At 41.4% G+C, this 17,541-nt stretch overlaps 1 protein-coding gene across 1 annotated transcript; it reads left to right on the top strand.

The window, feature by feature from the left end:
• Positions 1-832: 832 nt before the first annotated feature.
• On the top strand, positions 833-1,756 carry LOC308322923 (olfactory receptor 51L1-like; the record flags this gene model as incomplete). The annotated part of the gene is made up of 1 exon (XM_080774412.1): positions 833-1,756. One exon carries the CDS (start codon positions 833-835, stop codon positions 1,754-1,756), a length of 924 nt encoding a protein of 307 aa, XP_080630538.1.
• Between the last annotated feature and the right edge of the window lie 15,785 nt (positions 1,757-17,541).

Genomic DNA, 17,541 nt, shown 5'->3' on the forward strand with positions numbered 1-17,541 from the left:
TCAAAAGCACTTGAGCTATTGCAAGAATCCCTATACGGTAAGTGGTCATATGGATCAATGATAAATTGATGTTTAAATTATTAGAATTTGCCTTTATCTATAGAAACAGAATGCTGTCACAGGTTTAAAGGTACATCATTTATATAATGAATGTGAAATGAACAGTGAAAATGGTATTCATTCTGTAGTTTACTATGAGCCTATGATGATAATCTACTGTATATAACAAGTATTAGAGACATGGGCAGCTGCTGCCATCCCTTGGTTCCTGTATTTCATTCTGCTCTTAACTCTTGATTATGGAAACAGTTGCTGACTTTTCTGATGAAGCGTATTTTGATTTGGGCATCACACACATTTTAGGTCACAGTCGGAAAACTCATCTCTTCAGACATGACCTCACAGTTTGTTTAATAATACTATGCAGATATAGGCCTACTCTATGTTGGTTACTTATTTTCCTATTTAGATTTGTTTTTGCTTGACCACAAATGTAAATGTTATTTCACTTAATGTTATTTCAGCTAGGCCTACTATTATATTTGTTCCTCTTTTCTTCACGCTTTTGGATTGTATGCCCCCATACATGCAGTGAGTTACAAATTTATTTAAAATGGGCGCATTTGTAGCCCTGGGGTTATTAGGTATTTGAGGAGATGCTGTAGGCCTACATCAAAGTGATTTAATTGAATGTGCTAATTTTCTTTGTTATGTGTGTTTTCTATACTGTGTCTGTATGACGCTGTAATGTGGGCCTACAAATTTATTATATTAAAGTCGATGCTTGCTTGTATGAAAGTGTAACATGAGGAGAATCACAAGCAAATGGAAGATGAACAACAACACGGACATTGTGTTTGTTCTTCAGGGACTTAACGAAACACAGACGAACAGACAAATCTACTTTGTGTTCGCTCTCGTCTCATATCTCTTCACCATCTTCGTCAATCTCACTCTCATCGTTACCATTGTCAAGGAGAAAATGTTCCATGAGCCCATGCACCTGTTTCTATGTAACCTGTGTTTAAATGGTCTATACGGAGCATCCAGCTTCTACCCAAAGCTCCTCCTCGACCTCTTGTCTGACGTTCCGGTTATCTCCTACAACGGCTGCATCACTCAGATTTTCGCCGTCTACTCTTACATCTTCTATGAGTTCAGCAGCTTGACGGTCATGGCATACGACCGTTATGTAGCCATCTGCAGGCCTCTGCATTACCACTCCATCATGACACATCAGACAGCCACACGGCTGCTGATATTGGCCTGGGTCTTCACTCTGCTTGAGATAGCAGTGGGAATAGTGCTCACCACTCGGCTGCCGCTCTGTGGCACCCACCTCCAGAAGCTGTACTGCACCAACTGGGAAGTTGTCAAACTGTCATGCATCGACACGACAATAAACAACTTATATGGCTTCATTCTTATAGTGTCTCATGTCATCCAGGTGCTGCTCATCATTGTGTCCTATGTGCGCATCGTGCGCGCCGCTCTTCGCTCACGCGACGAGCACAAGAAGTTCATGCAAACCTGTCTCCCTCACCTGGTGACGCTGGTGTACTTCATCTTGGCCTTATTGTTTGACACTTTGAACTCTCGCTTCGGGAGCAACGCCCAACACCTGCAGCCGCTCAAGAACATCATGGCAGCCGAGTACCTGGTGGTTCCTCCTCTCATCAACCCCATTATCTACGGGATGAACCTCCACCAGATCAGACGCAGGGTGGCACACATGTTTACACGCATCTTGCGCTGAGTGAATGAGTGAGTGAGTGAGTGAGTGAGAGAGATCAGCTAACAAAGTGACGGAACTCAGACTTACTTAGGCCTTCAAATTCCCTGAGGAACATAGGCCATTGATGAGGCTCCTCCATCCCCTTCGGTCTTGTGCCCTCCGCTCCAGGTGTTGCCATAACAGCCCTCGTCTCCTGCTCTGTGGTTCGTCTCCAGGTGGCTCTGACCTTCCTCTCTTCCTCTTGCCTTGCAGGTTCCATGTTAATGCATGTTTTGTGATTGACCTATTGTGTCTTCGCAGTGTGTGTCCTATCCATGTCCAAATTTAGACATATGCCAGTTTCAGTTGTTGACATAGCATTCTATATTGTGTATATAGTTTCAATTTATGTATATTACTGTTGAGTTTGATGATATGTTCTGGGTTTACCAGAAACAATGCACACTTATAGACTATATGTGAATTATCGGATGCGGATTAAACCGTCCGGAACTGGGTATAGTCTGAGACTTTTGGGGACAAAAGATGCAACTACACGTGGCGGGGAAAGGTAAGGAAAAAGGTATTAAGTAACTAGTTACTTTTGGCAGGGAGTATATGTAAAGTATGAATATATTTATATATTTTTAAGTAACTAGTAATAGGTATAATATAGGCCTATCACTAGTTACTTAAAACTCTATCTGGTAGTCAGGCGTTACTTTGGTTGCAGGAATGACCCAAATCATTTTATTATGGACATTTGAAAAGGGGGACATTTTTAATCTATAGGGCATTAGGCTATGTTTGTGTCAGTGTCAGGCCTGTTTTCATTTTAAAACAATCTGGGAAACCATCTGCAAAAAAAAAAAAAAAAATCACAATTATACTTATAATTATAATGATAATACAAAAATATAAACAATATAGAAAAAACAGCATCGATCCTCTTTTCACAGCACTTGAATCTGTTCTCGAGAGATTACTTTTAAACCTAAATGTTAATGTGGAGTTGCTGATCAGCCGTTTCTTTTGTTCTTGTTCTGATGACCAGCAATAGATAACTTCATATATGTAATGAAATGTGTATATATGATCAACGCATCTTTCTTGCTTTCGTTGTATTTGTTTGTGCCATAAGTAGCCTATACACATTTAATAGTGTGGTGTAATAGGCTATACTATACTGTCTACTGTATTTGATGAACACAACGACAAAGTAATTTTGAATGCAGGTCCTTGGAGTCGACTTGAAAGCATATGTATAATCGAGCATAGGCCTACACTGCCACCTGGTGGCATTCATGCCACCATTCATCACACCAACAAAAGTTGAAACATGTTTGGTGGACCCTCTTGTAAACAAGTGTAATGCTGTATTGGGTCGTCCACGCACAATTAACAGTCTTTGTATTGAGTTGTGCTTGAAATGTAGGCCTATACTGTAATCTGCAAACTGTTAATAAATATTTCAATCAATCAATCATTTGTACTGGAATAGCTGGGTTTTGAGTATTTAATGAGTCCTACCTTTGTAGTAGACTGGTAAGGTTTGCCACCCCAGAAGACATGCCAACCTTCTTGGTAATAGTTTTGCTTTAATTAATATTAATACATGGCTTGGTTGAATGCTTGATTCTGAATTCAGCGGTGTGTTATTACTTGATAACAGACCGCTGCCTAATCAAACCCTCTGAGCACCTGCTGGGCCCCACTGATTTACTGCTGTTTCCAACATGACAGCCATGTAAACACACACACACACACACACACACACACACACTGACACACAATGGCCCGGTTTCCCAAAGGACACATAGGTCACATTCTCACCTAATACTTCGGTAGACTCGGATGCGTATGGGCGGAGAAATGGGATTCTTGCATATTTAATTTGCTGCTGTTTGCCTTCACACTGTCATGATCCGCAGCAATTGGAAACGCAGCAGGGGGGACCTTTATCAATGTGTTCCATTCATAAACTAGCCTACACAGTGAAATGATAATAATAATAATGATTATGGTGATAAAATTATACTCATAACGTGCATGTGTCGTGCCATCTGGGACTGCCCCCCCTCTCTCGCTCTCTCACTATACTACGCACGCAGCCACGCACTGTTCTTTTGGGCATGGAGGCACAGCGCTGAGCCGCACTGATTATAACAGACAGCAGCGCAAAATGTTTACAAGTTTATCGAGATGAAAGTTCCTACTCCCTACTAGTCCCCACACAGTGACAGCACTCCATGTTTACGGCACGCACAGACAGACAGAATATTCTGTAGGATTACACTGCACTGCAGTGTTTATGTGTTTTCTTAAGCAATTGATTAATGTACTCGTCCTCATTTCAATCAGGGCTTCAGTCTCCTCATTCGACCACGTCTATCCACGGTAACGGGACATCTTTGCGCTGCGTAAAATATGCCTTCTCCGTCTCCAACTGTGTTCAGCTCCTCCACATTGTTTGCTTAATTTCCTTTATTTACTGCGGATTGCATTCACACCTGCACCGAATCGTAATCAAGTGCGATTGGAAGCGAAGCGAAACCCCCGTTTTTGCTCGGAGTATAAAGCGGTTCTTTGATACGCATTACGATTCGAATGAGCCTTCACACCTGCCAAACGAAGTGCACTTTCTGAAAATGCGCAGCAGGATTCGTTTAAATCGCAGCAAAGCTCTCTGGTATGAATGTGACCATAGTGTAAGAGGTATGATGTTGCTCATGCTCAACTAGCAAGGCATTGTTTTCAAGATGGCGTCTACGATGACTACCGGGAGCTAAAATGCCTATAAATAGGGATTTAATATGTAAAAACTACTTTTAGAATTTTGGCATGTGTTAGGAATGGGCATAAGGTTTTCAAAAAACATTGCAAACTAATTTGGCTCGCCCCCTAGTGGTCGGTTTGCAATGAATCCAATATTAGATATAACAGTGGTTGAAACCCCACATAATTGATAGAAGATATTTTCAATGCATTCTGTTACTATTCAGTGTGCTGAATAACATACAAAAATGTTGTATCGTTTTCACTTCAGGTCACCCAGTGCTGGTATTGCAGCCTATAAAGGGCTTATTGCTTGGTCCTGTTGTATCACTGCTTGCAGCTATATTTATTATTATTATTATTATTATTATACAGTCCCGTTGCTCGCATGCTCGTTTCGTGCGCACGCCCACGACTGACCTGACTTGGATTCTATTTAGATGGTTTTTTTTAGACTTGCGTTGTCGCACCCCCCGACCTGGAGCATATAGGCTACCTGTCGTTGATCCAGGTGACGTCTGCGTTAATCGATGCCCGTCTGAAAGGACCTTAAGAAAACTCAGAAACTACAAAACATTTCAAAGTAAAAAGTTCCAGCATGTGTCTCCACAGTAAGCACAATGCATTCTCAATTGCAATAGCACAAACTTTGGCATGCTATAGTCCTACATACTTACATCTAGAAACCATTCAAACATATTTAGGGACTGACTGATCGTTATTTATCCACCAGGGGGGGTGGTGCAGATTTTACCTCACCCCCCCCCCCCCCCCCCCCAAATATTTTTTCGGGACCCCCCCTCAGGGACTGGAAGAATATATATGACCCCCACCCCCCCAAAAAACCATAGACCATATTTATTTTATATTCACACCAACAGTATAGCAGCATAACATAATCGTTTATTAGGCGGCGGCCGTCTGGGGTTCATTTGGTTCCATATCCGTCATTACATTATAGTCAACACTCAACACTGATGATATGCCATTGCATTCTTCAAACTAAAGATTTAAATATGAATCTGGCAGCTTTGAAAATAGCATATGCAGACCTACAAGCTCACAACAACACGCTGATGACGCGACGCAAATGTATGAGCTTAGATACATGGCTATTTTTAAGGTGAGCCTCGTGCGTAAAGTCATTCTAGCCAAGCTGCCAAGGCAGTGGGCACCCCTCGCCTCTGTGCCCAAGCCCAGGATGATGAAAATGAATGAATGCTAAATAAATATGTCACGCAGTCGCATACCATAATACTACAGCGTCATACTCCACAGAGAAAAGCACAATTTGCGCAACCCCAACGTTCAACTGCCTGCTCGGCTCATTTAGCCAGCCAGGCACCACCGAATAGTATAACTCTTTCTTTAATCTATTACAACCACATACGCAGACAAAAGTACATGGCACCGCAGACAAAACACAAATAGGCTACTAAACTCCGCATGGCTCATTTCCATGCGTCACACAGTCAGGGACCCTGCTGAGGATTTGGTCCACTGTTTACCCTCCTACTGCATATATCAGCGCTGCATGCAGATCGGCTATTTTACCGTTTGTGAGGACACACACATGAGCGCCGCGGAGAAAATTGTTATTTATAATGCTTGTGAAATGGCATGTGTGGTGTGGTGCGTGGTTAAATTGCGTGACTGTCACACTCAAAGGGTGAGACATGGCAGCCCTGGCTACTGTGACGCACACACCAACAATCCACCATTGCAATGCGAGTGCGCAAAGATGCATGCGTTTAGACCAGCCCTACCGTATTCTGAATGAGAATCTGTCTCGCCTGCCACCATGTTGACGATGCGTTGTCCAAAGACGGTAGAGTCTCTTCCATCAAAATGTTCCATGCCCATCAACATAAAGGCCTCAAGGTGTTCCTGTGATGTTTTGCTACTTTCTCTGTGGAGGAGCTTCGTTCACAAGCAACTTCAGTCACAAACAGTAACTTGTGAGAAGTTTATATCTTAACATCATCCACGACCTTAGCCCTGATACATGACTGCCATGATGATGAATACGAGAGTCATGAATCATGGCTACGACCCAGCCCCAACATTATTATTATTGTTGTTATTATCATCTCAGTCTGACATTTTCCTGACTCAGTGATGCGGCGCTGGGTTTCACCGAGACACCTCACACCACCACCGCAACCTCAGCAGCGGTGCTGTCAACCTGCTGCTCCTCGCCTTCCTCCTCTCTGACCGACAACACTCGCTCTTTTCAGCGGCCTGCTGCTGCTGGCCCACAATTCAAACATCGCAGTTCATAGCTTGAAACATTTTTCGCTTTTCCACTGGAAATGTTATGAACGCAGAATCAATCAATCACGTCAGACGTAGCAAACTACATCAGCGGCCGGGGGAGGGACCTTTGCTGGTAGAACAGAATCAGATCTACAAGCTAACAACGTGTCACCAAGCAACACGTTGTTAGCTTGTAGATCTGTTCTATTTGCATGCGCAGTTGCGCACACATGGAAGATACCAAGTACACTCGCCAGAGTCGCCACACAGGGTAAACTTTATATAGATAGATATGAGATATAGATACTATGAAAAACAAAATAATCAAAACATTTTTTAAATACAAAAAATTTAGTTGTACAACCTCCCCCAAGCCAAAATAAAAATAAACATATCCCCCCCTCAGGCTCAAAAAATAGTTTAATGACGACCCCCCCCCCCTTTTTTGCACCATACCAACCTTTGATAAATAACGATCAATCTTACGGTGGACATGTTTGCCTGAAAAGGAATCTTTGAAATGTTTCATAGTTTTAGAAATATAGTGCTTTCAAATTTGAGACATTTACAATGGGGCTCAATGGCAGACAATGTCAAAAAAGCACTTTCACCTAGAAACTCCATTCACACTTTGTAAGATTCAGCTTACTGTGGAGACACATGCTGGAACTTTTTACTTTGAAATGTTTTGTAGTTTCTGAGTTATTTAACTTAAACGCCCAATGCATTCTCTATGGCAACAGCACAAACTTTGGCATGCTACTAGCTTGCAGAAGAATAACAAACCTCACGTTGACTGAGTCTTACCACTATACAGTTTTTCATTATACAGAATAGAGCTTTTCTTCAGTAAAAGTCTCCCCGTCCCTCCACCTCTTAAATAAACAGAAAATACATGTTCGGGTGAGTTGCCATTTTTCAACAAATCAGGAGAGCGTAACAGCTTTTGCAGTTCCAATTTTGTCTAATTTCTTTGTGTCACCACTTTCACCAACTCTAGTTTAATCAGTAGAATTGTTAAATAAAGAGTTGAATAAAAAAACAGGGTTAAAATACAGCTACATAATATTGCACTACTACTTTCTCTACAGCGGCTAGACCAAAATCAGCTTCATCATGCAGCTCTAGAAGTACCTTGTGACGCGTTGTGAACTTGTAGATTTGCTATTTTTGAAGACTATTTTCTCAGAATGTTCACCTATTATGACTAGAATAATAACACACAGCAGAGACGGCAGCATGCTTGATTGTCAATTGTGTTTTGTTAAAATAAAAATAATAATGTTTAGCCAGTGGTGTATTCATTTCAAATATTTGTGATGTAATGTGAATGTTTTGTGACAGATTATGTATTTTGTAAGTCATTGTTGGCTTGCTCTCTCTTGCTTGAAGCCAGCTTGGAGAGAGTTGGTGTGTTGCAGAGGTGTAATGTGAATGATGTTGTAAATGCCTGCTGCATGTTGTGTGTGACTCTTTATTTCATACAGAAATAAATATGGCAAAGGCTAAAGAGTGATCCCGATCGAGTCCCCTTGTCCTACTTCTAAACACAACGCAGAGCTCAAATCGGCTACAATGACACAAACAATATGTACACGTGTGTCCGGTTTGTAATTGGTTCCAGGGCCGGACTGGGTAAAGATATGGCCCTGACATTTTAGCCTATAGACCGACCCACCACAACCAGCACGCAGAGAGCAGATACTCTTCCGCCTCGCTTGGTCGAGGCCTAATATCACCACTTAAGGGCAGTCCCTGTAACATCTCCCCGTGGTTTCCTCATAGTCAACCAACCACCACCAGTAGTTTAATTGGCAGCTTCATGAAGTGTCTTGTGTGTTTTCTCTTCTGTCAGGTGTGTCGTGTGTGACTGAACCAGTGTCAGTTCTGTGTCTAGGGGGTGTGGTTTTGTTCTGTGGCCAGTAGATGGTGCTGCTTTCTATCCCGTGAGAGGTCTGACAGCTCAGCTTCAACTTGGAGACAAGAGAGGAAAGAGGACGAGGAGATTAATGGAGATATAGAGGTGTGTGTTTTTTTGTGCATGAGTCATGCAGCATATAAAGTTCAATTAAATCATTAATTAATTTAATTATTTATTAATTAATTTGAGTCATATTAAAGTTCAGATGTTCAGATGTTCAGATGAATTGAATAATGGAACCCGATGGAAACAAGCCATAGCGCTTTCTTGGGTTATAATATTATTATCATGTCAACAGCATTTTGTGAAATGAAAGCCTGCAGAGGGAAGGCAAGGCCAGCTTTGAGAGAGGATGTGGTTTAAAAGTGACTTGACTAAAACAACACAGAATGAAATGGCATCATTGTACACATGGTTAGTGCTTTATTATTGAGGCTGTGAGCTTCCTGTCCGTCATGACAGGAAACAATGTTTTCACCTTCACCAACGCTAGAAGTTTGGTGGCTCTATAAGTGTCTGGTAACTGTGGAACAGTGTTGCGTTTAAATGTAAAGTTGCCCAAAGCTTCTCTGAATACAGAACACATACAGTACATGTATTGTAGTGCGCATTGCAGCCCCAGTGGGAGGTAAAAGCCTGTACAGTAGGCCTAATCTACACGTGTCTCTTGTGAACACATTGACAGCATCCAGACATTAAGATGTGATCATGAGTCTCACCCTCTCTGAGTTTCCATGTGAGGTAGACAGTCAGCTGTACCAGCAGGAGGCAGACAGACAGAAACAGCAGCAGGACTAACAGACAGACAGGTAGAGAGCTGTCTGTCTGACTGTCTATCTGTCTGTAGAGCAAAGCCAGGTCAGCCCAGGGTCCACTCAGCACCTGCCATACTGTCCCTGGATGGAACATATTACAATAATAATAATATCTCAAATGTATATGGCGCATATATATCCAAATATGCATATACTATGATGCTATGATATCATTTTAATTTACACAAATGTGTCCCAAATTGTGGGTGGGGATATAAGATATTCTGTGTATGTGTGTCGTATTATATGTGATATTTTTAGTAGGCATAGAGGTCCAATTTAACATTTAATTTACTTTCTGCATACTTTTTGCCCTGAGTCCTCATTAATGTCTGATGCTGAGGTCTCTAGTCCCACTTGTTCCTGAGATCAGTGGCATTTTATAACACTTGTTTAAATATCATGGTGACATTTATGAGTTGAGGTTAGTTTGGGTTAAGCGTTGCCTTTGACATAATGCACAATGCTAACCTGTTGTTGCTTGCTGTACTTTAATTCTAGATGAGAATATCTGGGCAATGCCGGTATGAGAATGTATTATAAAAACTCCATGTCCTCAAATTATTACTAGCCTACTCACTGTTTTGATGCATCCAAGTGTGCAGAATCTGAAGTGAAGTCAATGGAGATGATTGGACTTTATGTAGTGTAGAATCCTTGCAAACGGTCCATAGCCTACTACAAGGTAGCCTATACGTTTATTATCCACACTTTGAATAGAGCTGAATTGAAATACTATGGAGAGAGACCATGCAGTCTAATGCAAATTACGATGTCTGGACTATACAGTACCTTTGCACTGGGGGGAAATACATCTCAAACTCAATAAGTTAACTTGACAACCTTGATTTAGCTGGAAGCACAATCTACAAGCCCAGAGCACGTACTTACAGAAGTTCTGACACTCTCAAAAAAATGTTATTTTATCTGGGGAATTGAGACAACTACGCTACCACTATACTACGAGGTGAACTTTGATCTGATCAACTAGTCAAACCTTGTAATTACTTGGAGGATTAGCAACTAGGCCCAGTCCCCCCCCCCTCTCTCTGTATGAACTTACCTTTATTTGTACTTTCTGTTAGAAAACACACACACACACACACACACACACACACACACACACACACACACGCAGACACGGTTGCTAATCCTCTAATCACAAGGTTTGACTACTTGAACAGATCAAATTCCGCTCAACATTTTAGGGATTAGACAGATCTGCTCTAAAACCAGACTTCACACAGCTCTACTGCAGCCTGTTCCCTTCTGCTGATTATGTCTGGCATTAAAGGACAGGACAGGACATGCATGCGCACTTGACCAGTATGACTTTCCAAGAGCTGCATCTACAACAAGCCAGTGTGGTTTGTGTGTGTGTGTGTGTGTGTGTGTGTGTGTGTGTCTCTCTGTCCCCTCTCTCCATCACTCTCTCTCAAGTCTGGCATGGTGTAAATATGTGTCGACATCTTACAACATCTTACCACATCTTACCACATCTTACAACATCTTACCACATCTTACAACATCTTACCACATCTTACAACAACTAAAATGATCAGCTCAACAAGATCTACCCACCATTGCTGAAAAAGTGAAAATAGTTTAAATATGTGCCTGAGGGGGCTTTAGAATAGCGGCGCAGGCATTACATATAGGACAAATGCACTTGGAATGGGAAATAGAGGGGGAGAAATCTAATAGTTTTTTTGGTTTTTAATTTGTAATGCTATACAGACATTTGTGCACAGCAACACTGTTGAAAAGAAAATATTGCATTGTGAGTTTGAGCTTACAGGCCCCTTTTGTCAATCAATCAAGTCCTCAACCTCAAGTGGCATATTCCAAAAATAGTATGTTTAAATTAAATATTCTTTAGGGACATGTGATCTACCTGTACAGCCTTTGTGATCTACTGGTAGATCGCAATCTACCTTTTGGGCACCCTGGATGAGAGTGACTGTATATTCTTCTCTTGTATTGATTATCTATATTGTGGTGGATATATATACAGGCACACACAGGACACTTCATAATGACATGTATAATTAACTGCGTTCTTGCCCATGTTTAATATGGTTGTTCCTCTTACCATTTTCCTTTAATGCAATGCATAGTGTGTTATACCTTTAAGAGTGAAGAAACACACCTCCAAGGTGTTGACGTATTTACCTCTGCGACAAGTTTTGTGTTGTTCATTCTCTGTCTGATTAAACGGAGTGCCACCATCGTTGGCTTTTCCAAGAGGAATAAATCTCCTTATTTTCTCTGCCTACACTTATTAGCACTTTGAGATTTATACAAATTTAAAGTGCATTATATATAAAATCCATTATTATAATTATCATTATTACACGATTACTATAAACCATGGGTCTGACGTGGGAGTACTGTGTAAAAAGTTACAGTGGCGGATGAGGCGGTATCGCTGGGGGCTACGTGAACTGGCAGAGTTGGGTGACTTCCCCATCAGAGGAGGAGGAGCCAAAGAAACTGACCTTTTTCATGTCTAAATAAGGCAAGTTTGTTGTGTTTCCTCCTCCTGACACATGTAGCAGCAGGTTGTCATTGTTACAGAGACGTGCTGTGGGCCTGGGTGTCAGAAACGTGAAGTTCATTCTTACCTCATCTGAGTTCCCCTCTCGCTTAAAAAGTGCTGCAGCGAGAAGGTTTTAGGATGTGGCGAGCACTTATAGTTGTCACGTGACTACATGTATACTGTCCTCAATGATGAAATTATTCTTCTAATGAACTGAAAAATCATATACTGGACACGCATGTCCTCCCAGTTCAGCCTTTTAATACCAGACATAATGTATACATAATAGACACATGCCATGCTTAATTTTAGGAGCACTGTTTCAGTTAATTTAGAACATTGGGGCTGTTGGCTATTTAGAGCAGGGGCTAATGAATTTTGGTTTACATAGAAGTCAGTCAATTGGCTTTGTGGGGAGAAACACTCCCCCCCCGCCCCGGCCCTTGCCTATATAATACACAATAAACCCGCCTAAATATTACAATGTCTCATTTATATCTTTGTGAACCACAGTTGCTCTGTGCCCTGCACTCATTAAAAAACTTGTGTTCTCAGCGCAAAAGTCTTCAGAGCATGCAAACAAAAAGGACCCAAAAATATCAAATCAAGTCACTCACAAATACATTTATACCACTTTAAATAACGTACAGAAGTCGAAGGAAACGAGCTTCGTCAGTGTTTCTGAGACATATGGGGGTGTGAAATCTGGTTTTAAAACATGGCGATCACATGCACGTCACACTCAGTGTGTGAAGTGTGAACATGCTAGAATCTGTTAGGCTTTTTAACAGGTTACTAAGCCAAAAATAACCAGGGCTTTATCTATATCTCTGATAGTAGGCTAATCATCACTTAGTCACTCACTATACAGTTTTTCACTATACAGTATAGAGCTTTTCTTCAGTAAAAGTCTCCCCGTCCCTCCACCTCTTAAATAAACAGAAAATGCATGTTCGGGTGAGTTGCCATTTTTCAACCAATCAGGAGAGCGTAACAGCTTTTGCAGTTCCAATTTTGTCTCATTTCTTTGTGTCACCACTTTCACCAACTCTAGTTTAATCAGTAGAATTGTTAAATAAAGAGTTGAATAATGCTCTTGTCAAGTAAACTTTTTATTAAAAGCTTTCATAAAAAACAGGGTTAAAATACAGCTACATAATATTGCACTACTACTTTCTCTACAGCGGCTAGACCAAAATCAGCTTCATCAAAAATAGCAGCTCTAGAAGTACCTTGTGATGCGTTGTGAACTTGTAGATTTGCTATTTTTGAAGACTATTTTCTCAGAATGTTCACCTATTATGACTAGAATAATAACAATGAATAATAATGCAAGGTTCATGTGGTTAAAAACTATAACAATACGAATATAAGAAGATCAAAAAGACATGATATAAGCGAACAAGAAAAAACAAATGGCATATATAGCTAAATAGAATGACATAATTTAGCTTCACCATCAGAACTTATTGGATCAGTTGGATTTTTTCTTTTAGCAAATAAAATTATATGACACACCCCAAACATATACGCTTTTCATTTAATGAAGGGGATGCCTGGCTTTTTGGCCAGACCAGTCCGCAGAAGGCAAAAGAAAAAATTGCCACCGGCAGATTGGCGTCTGGCCACTGCAAGGCTAAACAGAAGGAATTGGCACAGATGTCTAAAACCCAGTTTGTCACATGTCCGACACATGCAGTTGCAACTTGCTCCAATTGTAACAAGTTGCAGTGGTCTGACTCTGAATTGACCCGTAGCAGGTAGGCACAATTTTGTTTATGACTAGTTCAATTTGCGAAGTGGACTGGGCTTTAGCCTTTCATGATCAGAGGTCATTCTTGAGACTATCGGGAGCTTGGGCAAAACAACCCCATGAGGTCTTTCTGATTGACTTGAATGAGCCCTTGTGGAGTGTTAATGCTCTGAGCCCTGCTGATCACTTTGACTGTTCATCAAATGTGCCTCTGTATGTATGTGGGGCCTTTTTAGTTTCAGCCACTGAAATACAGGGTCAGGATAATGAACAGTGGGTATACAGTAATAGTCGCATCGCGATGCATTGTGAGCTTGTAGGGGCAGTACTGGCTCAGGGGTTGCCCAGATGGAAACCGCGAGGTTCCCAGTTCGAACACGGGCTCCCCCAGAGTTAGTGTCAAAAGTGTCTTTGAGCAAGACTCTGAACCCCTAATTGCTCCCGATGTGCACGTTGGTGCCTTTGCATGGTTTCCTCCGGCATCGATGTGTGAATGGGTGAATGTAATGCACAATCTCTGTAAAGCGCCTTGGATAAAGGCACTATATAAATACAAATTTACCATTTGTAGATAATCTATTTAACATGTTTTTAAAATGATAATAAAAAAAATAAAAATAAAACGTTTAGGACATGAAAGATTTCAAACCCAACATCCTGCATGATCTTGCCCTCAGGGCTCTATTCTTGGTCCTCCTACATTTTCTTTCTACATCAAATCGCTTCATCGAAAATAGAACTACTCTGACTGGGGTCGCCCAGGGCTCTAACATTTTCATGTCAAGGACCCCCACATTTATGTAATTGATATGTATTTGACCCCCATCTAAAGGTCTTTATGTCAGAGACCCCCGAGACATTTTTGTAAAGTCTAAATTATTATAAATGTGTAGATTTTTCTAAAATGTACAAAAAAATTGCCAAACTACAATTTAAAAATATATATATATATATCTGGCGACCCACTGGAACCGCACCAATGACTCCTAGGGGGCCCCGCACCACACTTTGAGAACTTCTGCACTATCTTCACTGTGAAAATAGCTGATCTACAAGCTCACAATGCATCGTGGTGTGACCCGCTGTGGGCTTGTAGATCTGCTATTTTCGCAGAATGTTCGTCCCCAGAATAGGGTCAAGGTGTGAAAGCCAAATTAATAACATGCTAAAGCATCATAGTTGGTGGTTTGTGTTAAAGTGGTTATAGGTACAACATGTAGTACTTCAAGATATATATATTTTTTTAGTTTTTATCATTTTCACAACTAATTACTGCTGTAGCAGCAGAACACTGAACTGCAACACTGAACTGCACTGAACTGCAAAGTGAGTCACTAGAGTGAAAACAAACATCACTTAGTCTCACAGATTGAGGCCGTTGTAGCTGAACATCCCACATTAAACCATGTTCCAGGGTTAGTCCAGTGATCGTAGGCTGCACACCTGTCTCCATCATTATGAGGATATCCACTGGCCCAGTACCTGCACAATAAACAATGTATTTATTTAACCACATCCACTCAGTCGCTCAAATAAAGTGACTTTGATAGACTTTGATTACAATGAAAACATGTCAAATGTCTCACTCTGTTGTCAGTGGTGTTCCATCCACCCACGTCCAGCTGCCCTGAGTCCTGGTCAGACCAATCCATGATCCATAATACCCCCATGTAGTCCTCAATCCTCTGATGAATACCTGATTATTTGTACATGATTGAATCATCATTAATTATTTTCAATATACTTCACTATAATGATCGACACACGCACGCACACGCACACACACACACACACACACACACACACACACACACACACACACACACACACACACACACACACACACACTAACCTGTTCTTCTCTACTGTTAATGACCACCAGATCAGCTCCTTGACTCTGACACTCGTCTCTACCTTCCTGCCATGTTTTCCATCCAGTAGTTATGTAGTAACAGCTCTCTCCAAACTTCTTCCATCCACAGGGACACGGCCTGTCTACAAACATCAAACAGGTACATTTCCAATGTACTAAAAATCTATTATAACACACAACACATAATAATAATAGTAGTCAGAGATGTAGTGGAGTGGAGGGTAGAACTATTCATCTACTTTATCGGTGTTTTCTACTCCATACATTTACTCAAGTAAATATTGTAGTTAGTTTTGACTCCACTACATTTATGTAATTTTTTTATTTATACAATTTTAATTTATTTTGTATCTTCTCTCACCTGCTATCTGTGTCTTCAGCTGGTTTACTTCACTTTGAAGCAGGTCCTTCTCCTGGTTCAGGTTGTTCTCCAGGGTCTGGGTATCGTTGGACTTCAGTCTGTTACTGGCTGAACCATCTGCAAGGACAGAAATGGATGACAACACTGTTGTTACTACTGTTCATGATGAGGTCAAGCATCTGCATGGAGCAGTGGACTGACCTCATGCTTCCTTCTATGCATTCACTCTCCCCTGTCTTTTCACCTGACAGGGGAGAGTTTCCCCAGCCGGACGTAGCGCGTGGAAGGAACACGTCCCTTACCCCTCCGTCAGGGACCCTGGCTGGCCAGGGGGAGGTAGTTTAAAGACCAGGATTACTGCATGTTTTTGTGAGGGTGCCTACCCTAGGGCACACGGGGAGAACATGCAAACTCCACACAGAAATGCCCTTTCGCCAACCCCGCCTCGGGTATGGGCACTGATGACGCGGAGGAGGGAACACGCACCCAGCACCTACAGCGTCCCCAGCGGGAATCGAACTGAAGACCTTCTATCTGTGAGAGGCAACAGCACTACCAACTGTGCCACGGTGCACCTAACACCACTTTGTTCATCATACTTTGCAGATGCATGCAAGTTAATACACACAAAAAGAAGCAATGCTAATGCTATAAAGTCACCTGAAGTTTTTGGTTAATACTGTGGAAATCTGGATGCCCATCGTCACATTTGTCTTCAGAGTTTAATACTGTAGTCTGTAGTGGCTTTTATAGATGTCACAGCTAGGCAACAAAGTGATGTGGTAGTTTAGTGACATGTAATACTCACAGTTCACATGCACAGCCTGGGCTATGGTCACACCCGCCATTATAAGACACAGACACACAGCAACACCCACAACAACTCTGAAAGGCCTTCTCCCTGTTAAGACAAAAACAAGATAAGAGTACATGCCGTTAACTAAACCCAACCGGACCAAAGTACTTTGAAATGACCTCTAAAATACTTTTACACATAAAGTGAATCACTTCTATAACTGTCCTCGGCCTCAACTCTCTCACATTCTTTGTCAAGACTGGAAAAGCATACATGTATGTAGACAGCTTTCAAGGATGAGAGGCTTGAACTATTGACAAGTTAACAAATGGTAACTATCTTGATTATTACTCTCAGAGTCCTTGATTGGTTTAATGAAAATGGCACTTATCATGATTTTTAGTAAATTATGTACTTAGTTAATTCAGTCAGAGAACTCACAAATAGACATAAGATGTAATGCGAGCGTGAATGCTAATTTATCTTGGCATTCGGGGCTTTGCTACAGTCTCTCTCTCTCTCTCTCTCTCTCTCTCTCTCTCTCTCTCTCTCTCTCTCTCTCTCTCTCTCTCTCTCGTGCACACACACACACACACACACACACACACACACACACACACACACACCACACTAAACCCAAGCGTTTAACTGTTTTAAACACATAATTTGTAACACTTTTTAAACGTGTCACAGTGTTTAGATTATAAACAGAAGAACATGTTTAATCCCTGTAACACT

The sequence above is a fragment of the Protomyctophum bolini genome, assembly GCF_963924005.1.
Source record: "Protomyctophum bolini genome assembly, chromosome: 10".
NCBI lineage: Eukaryota > Metazoa > Chordata > Actinopteri > Myctophiformes > Myctophidae > Protomyctophum > Protomyctophum bolini.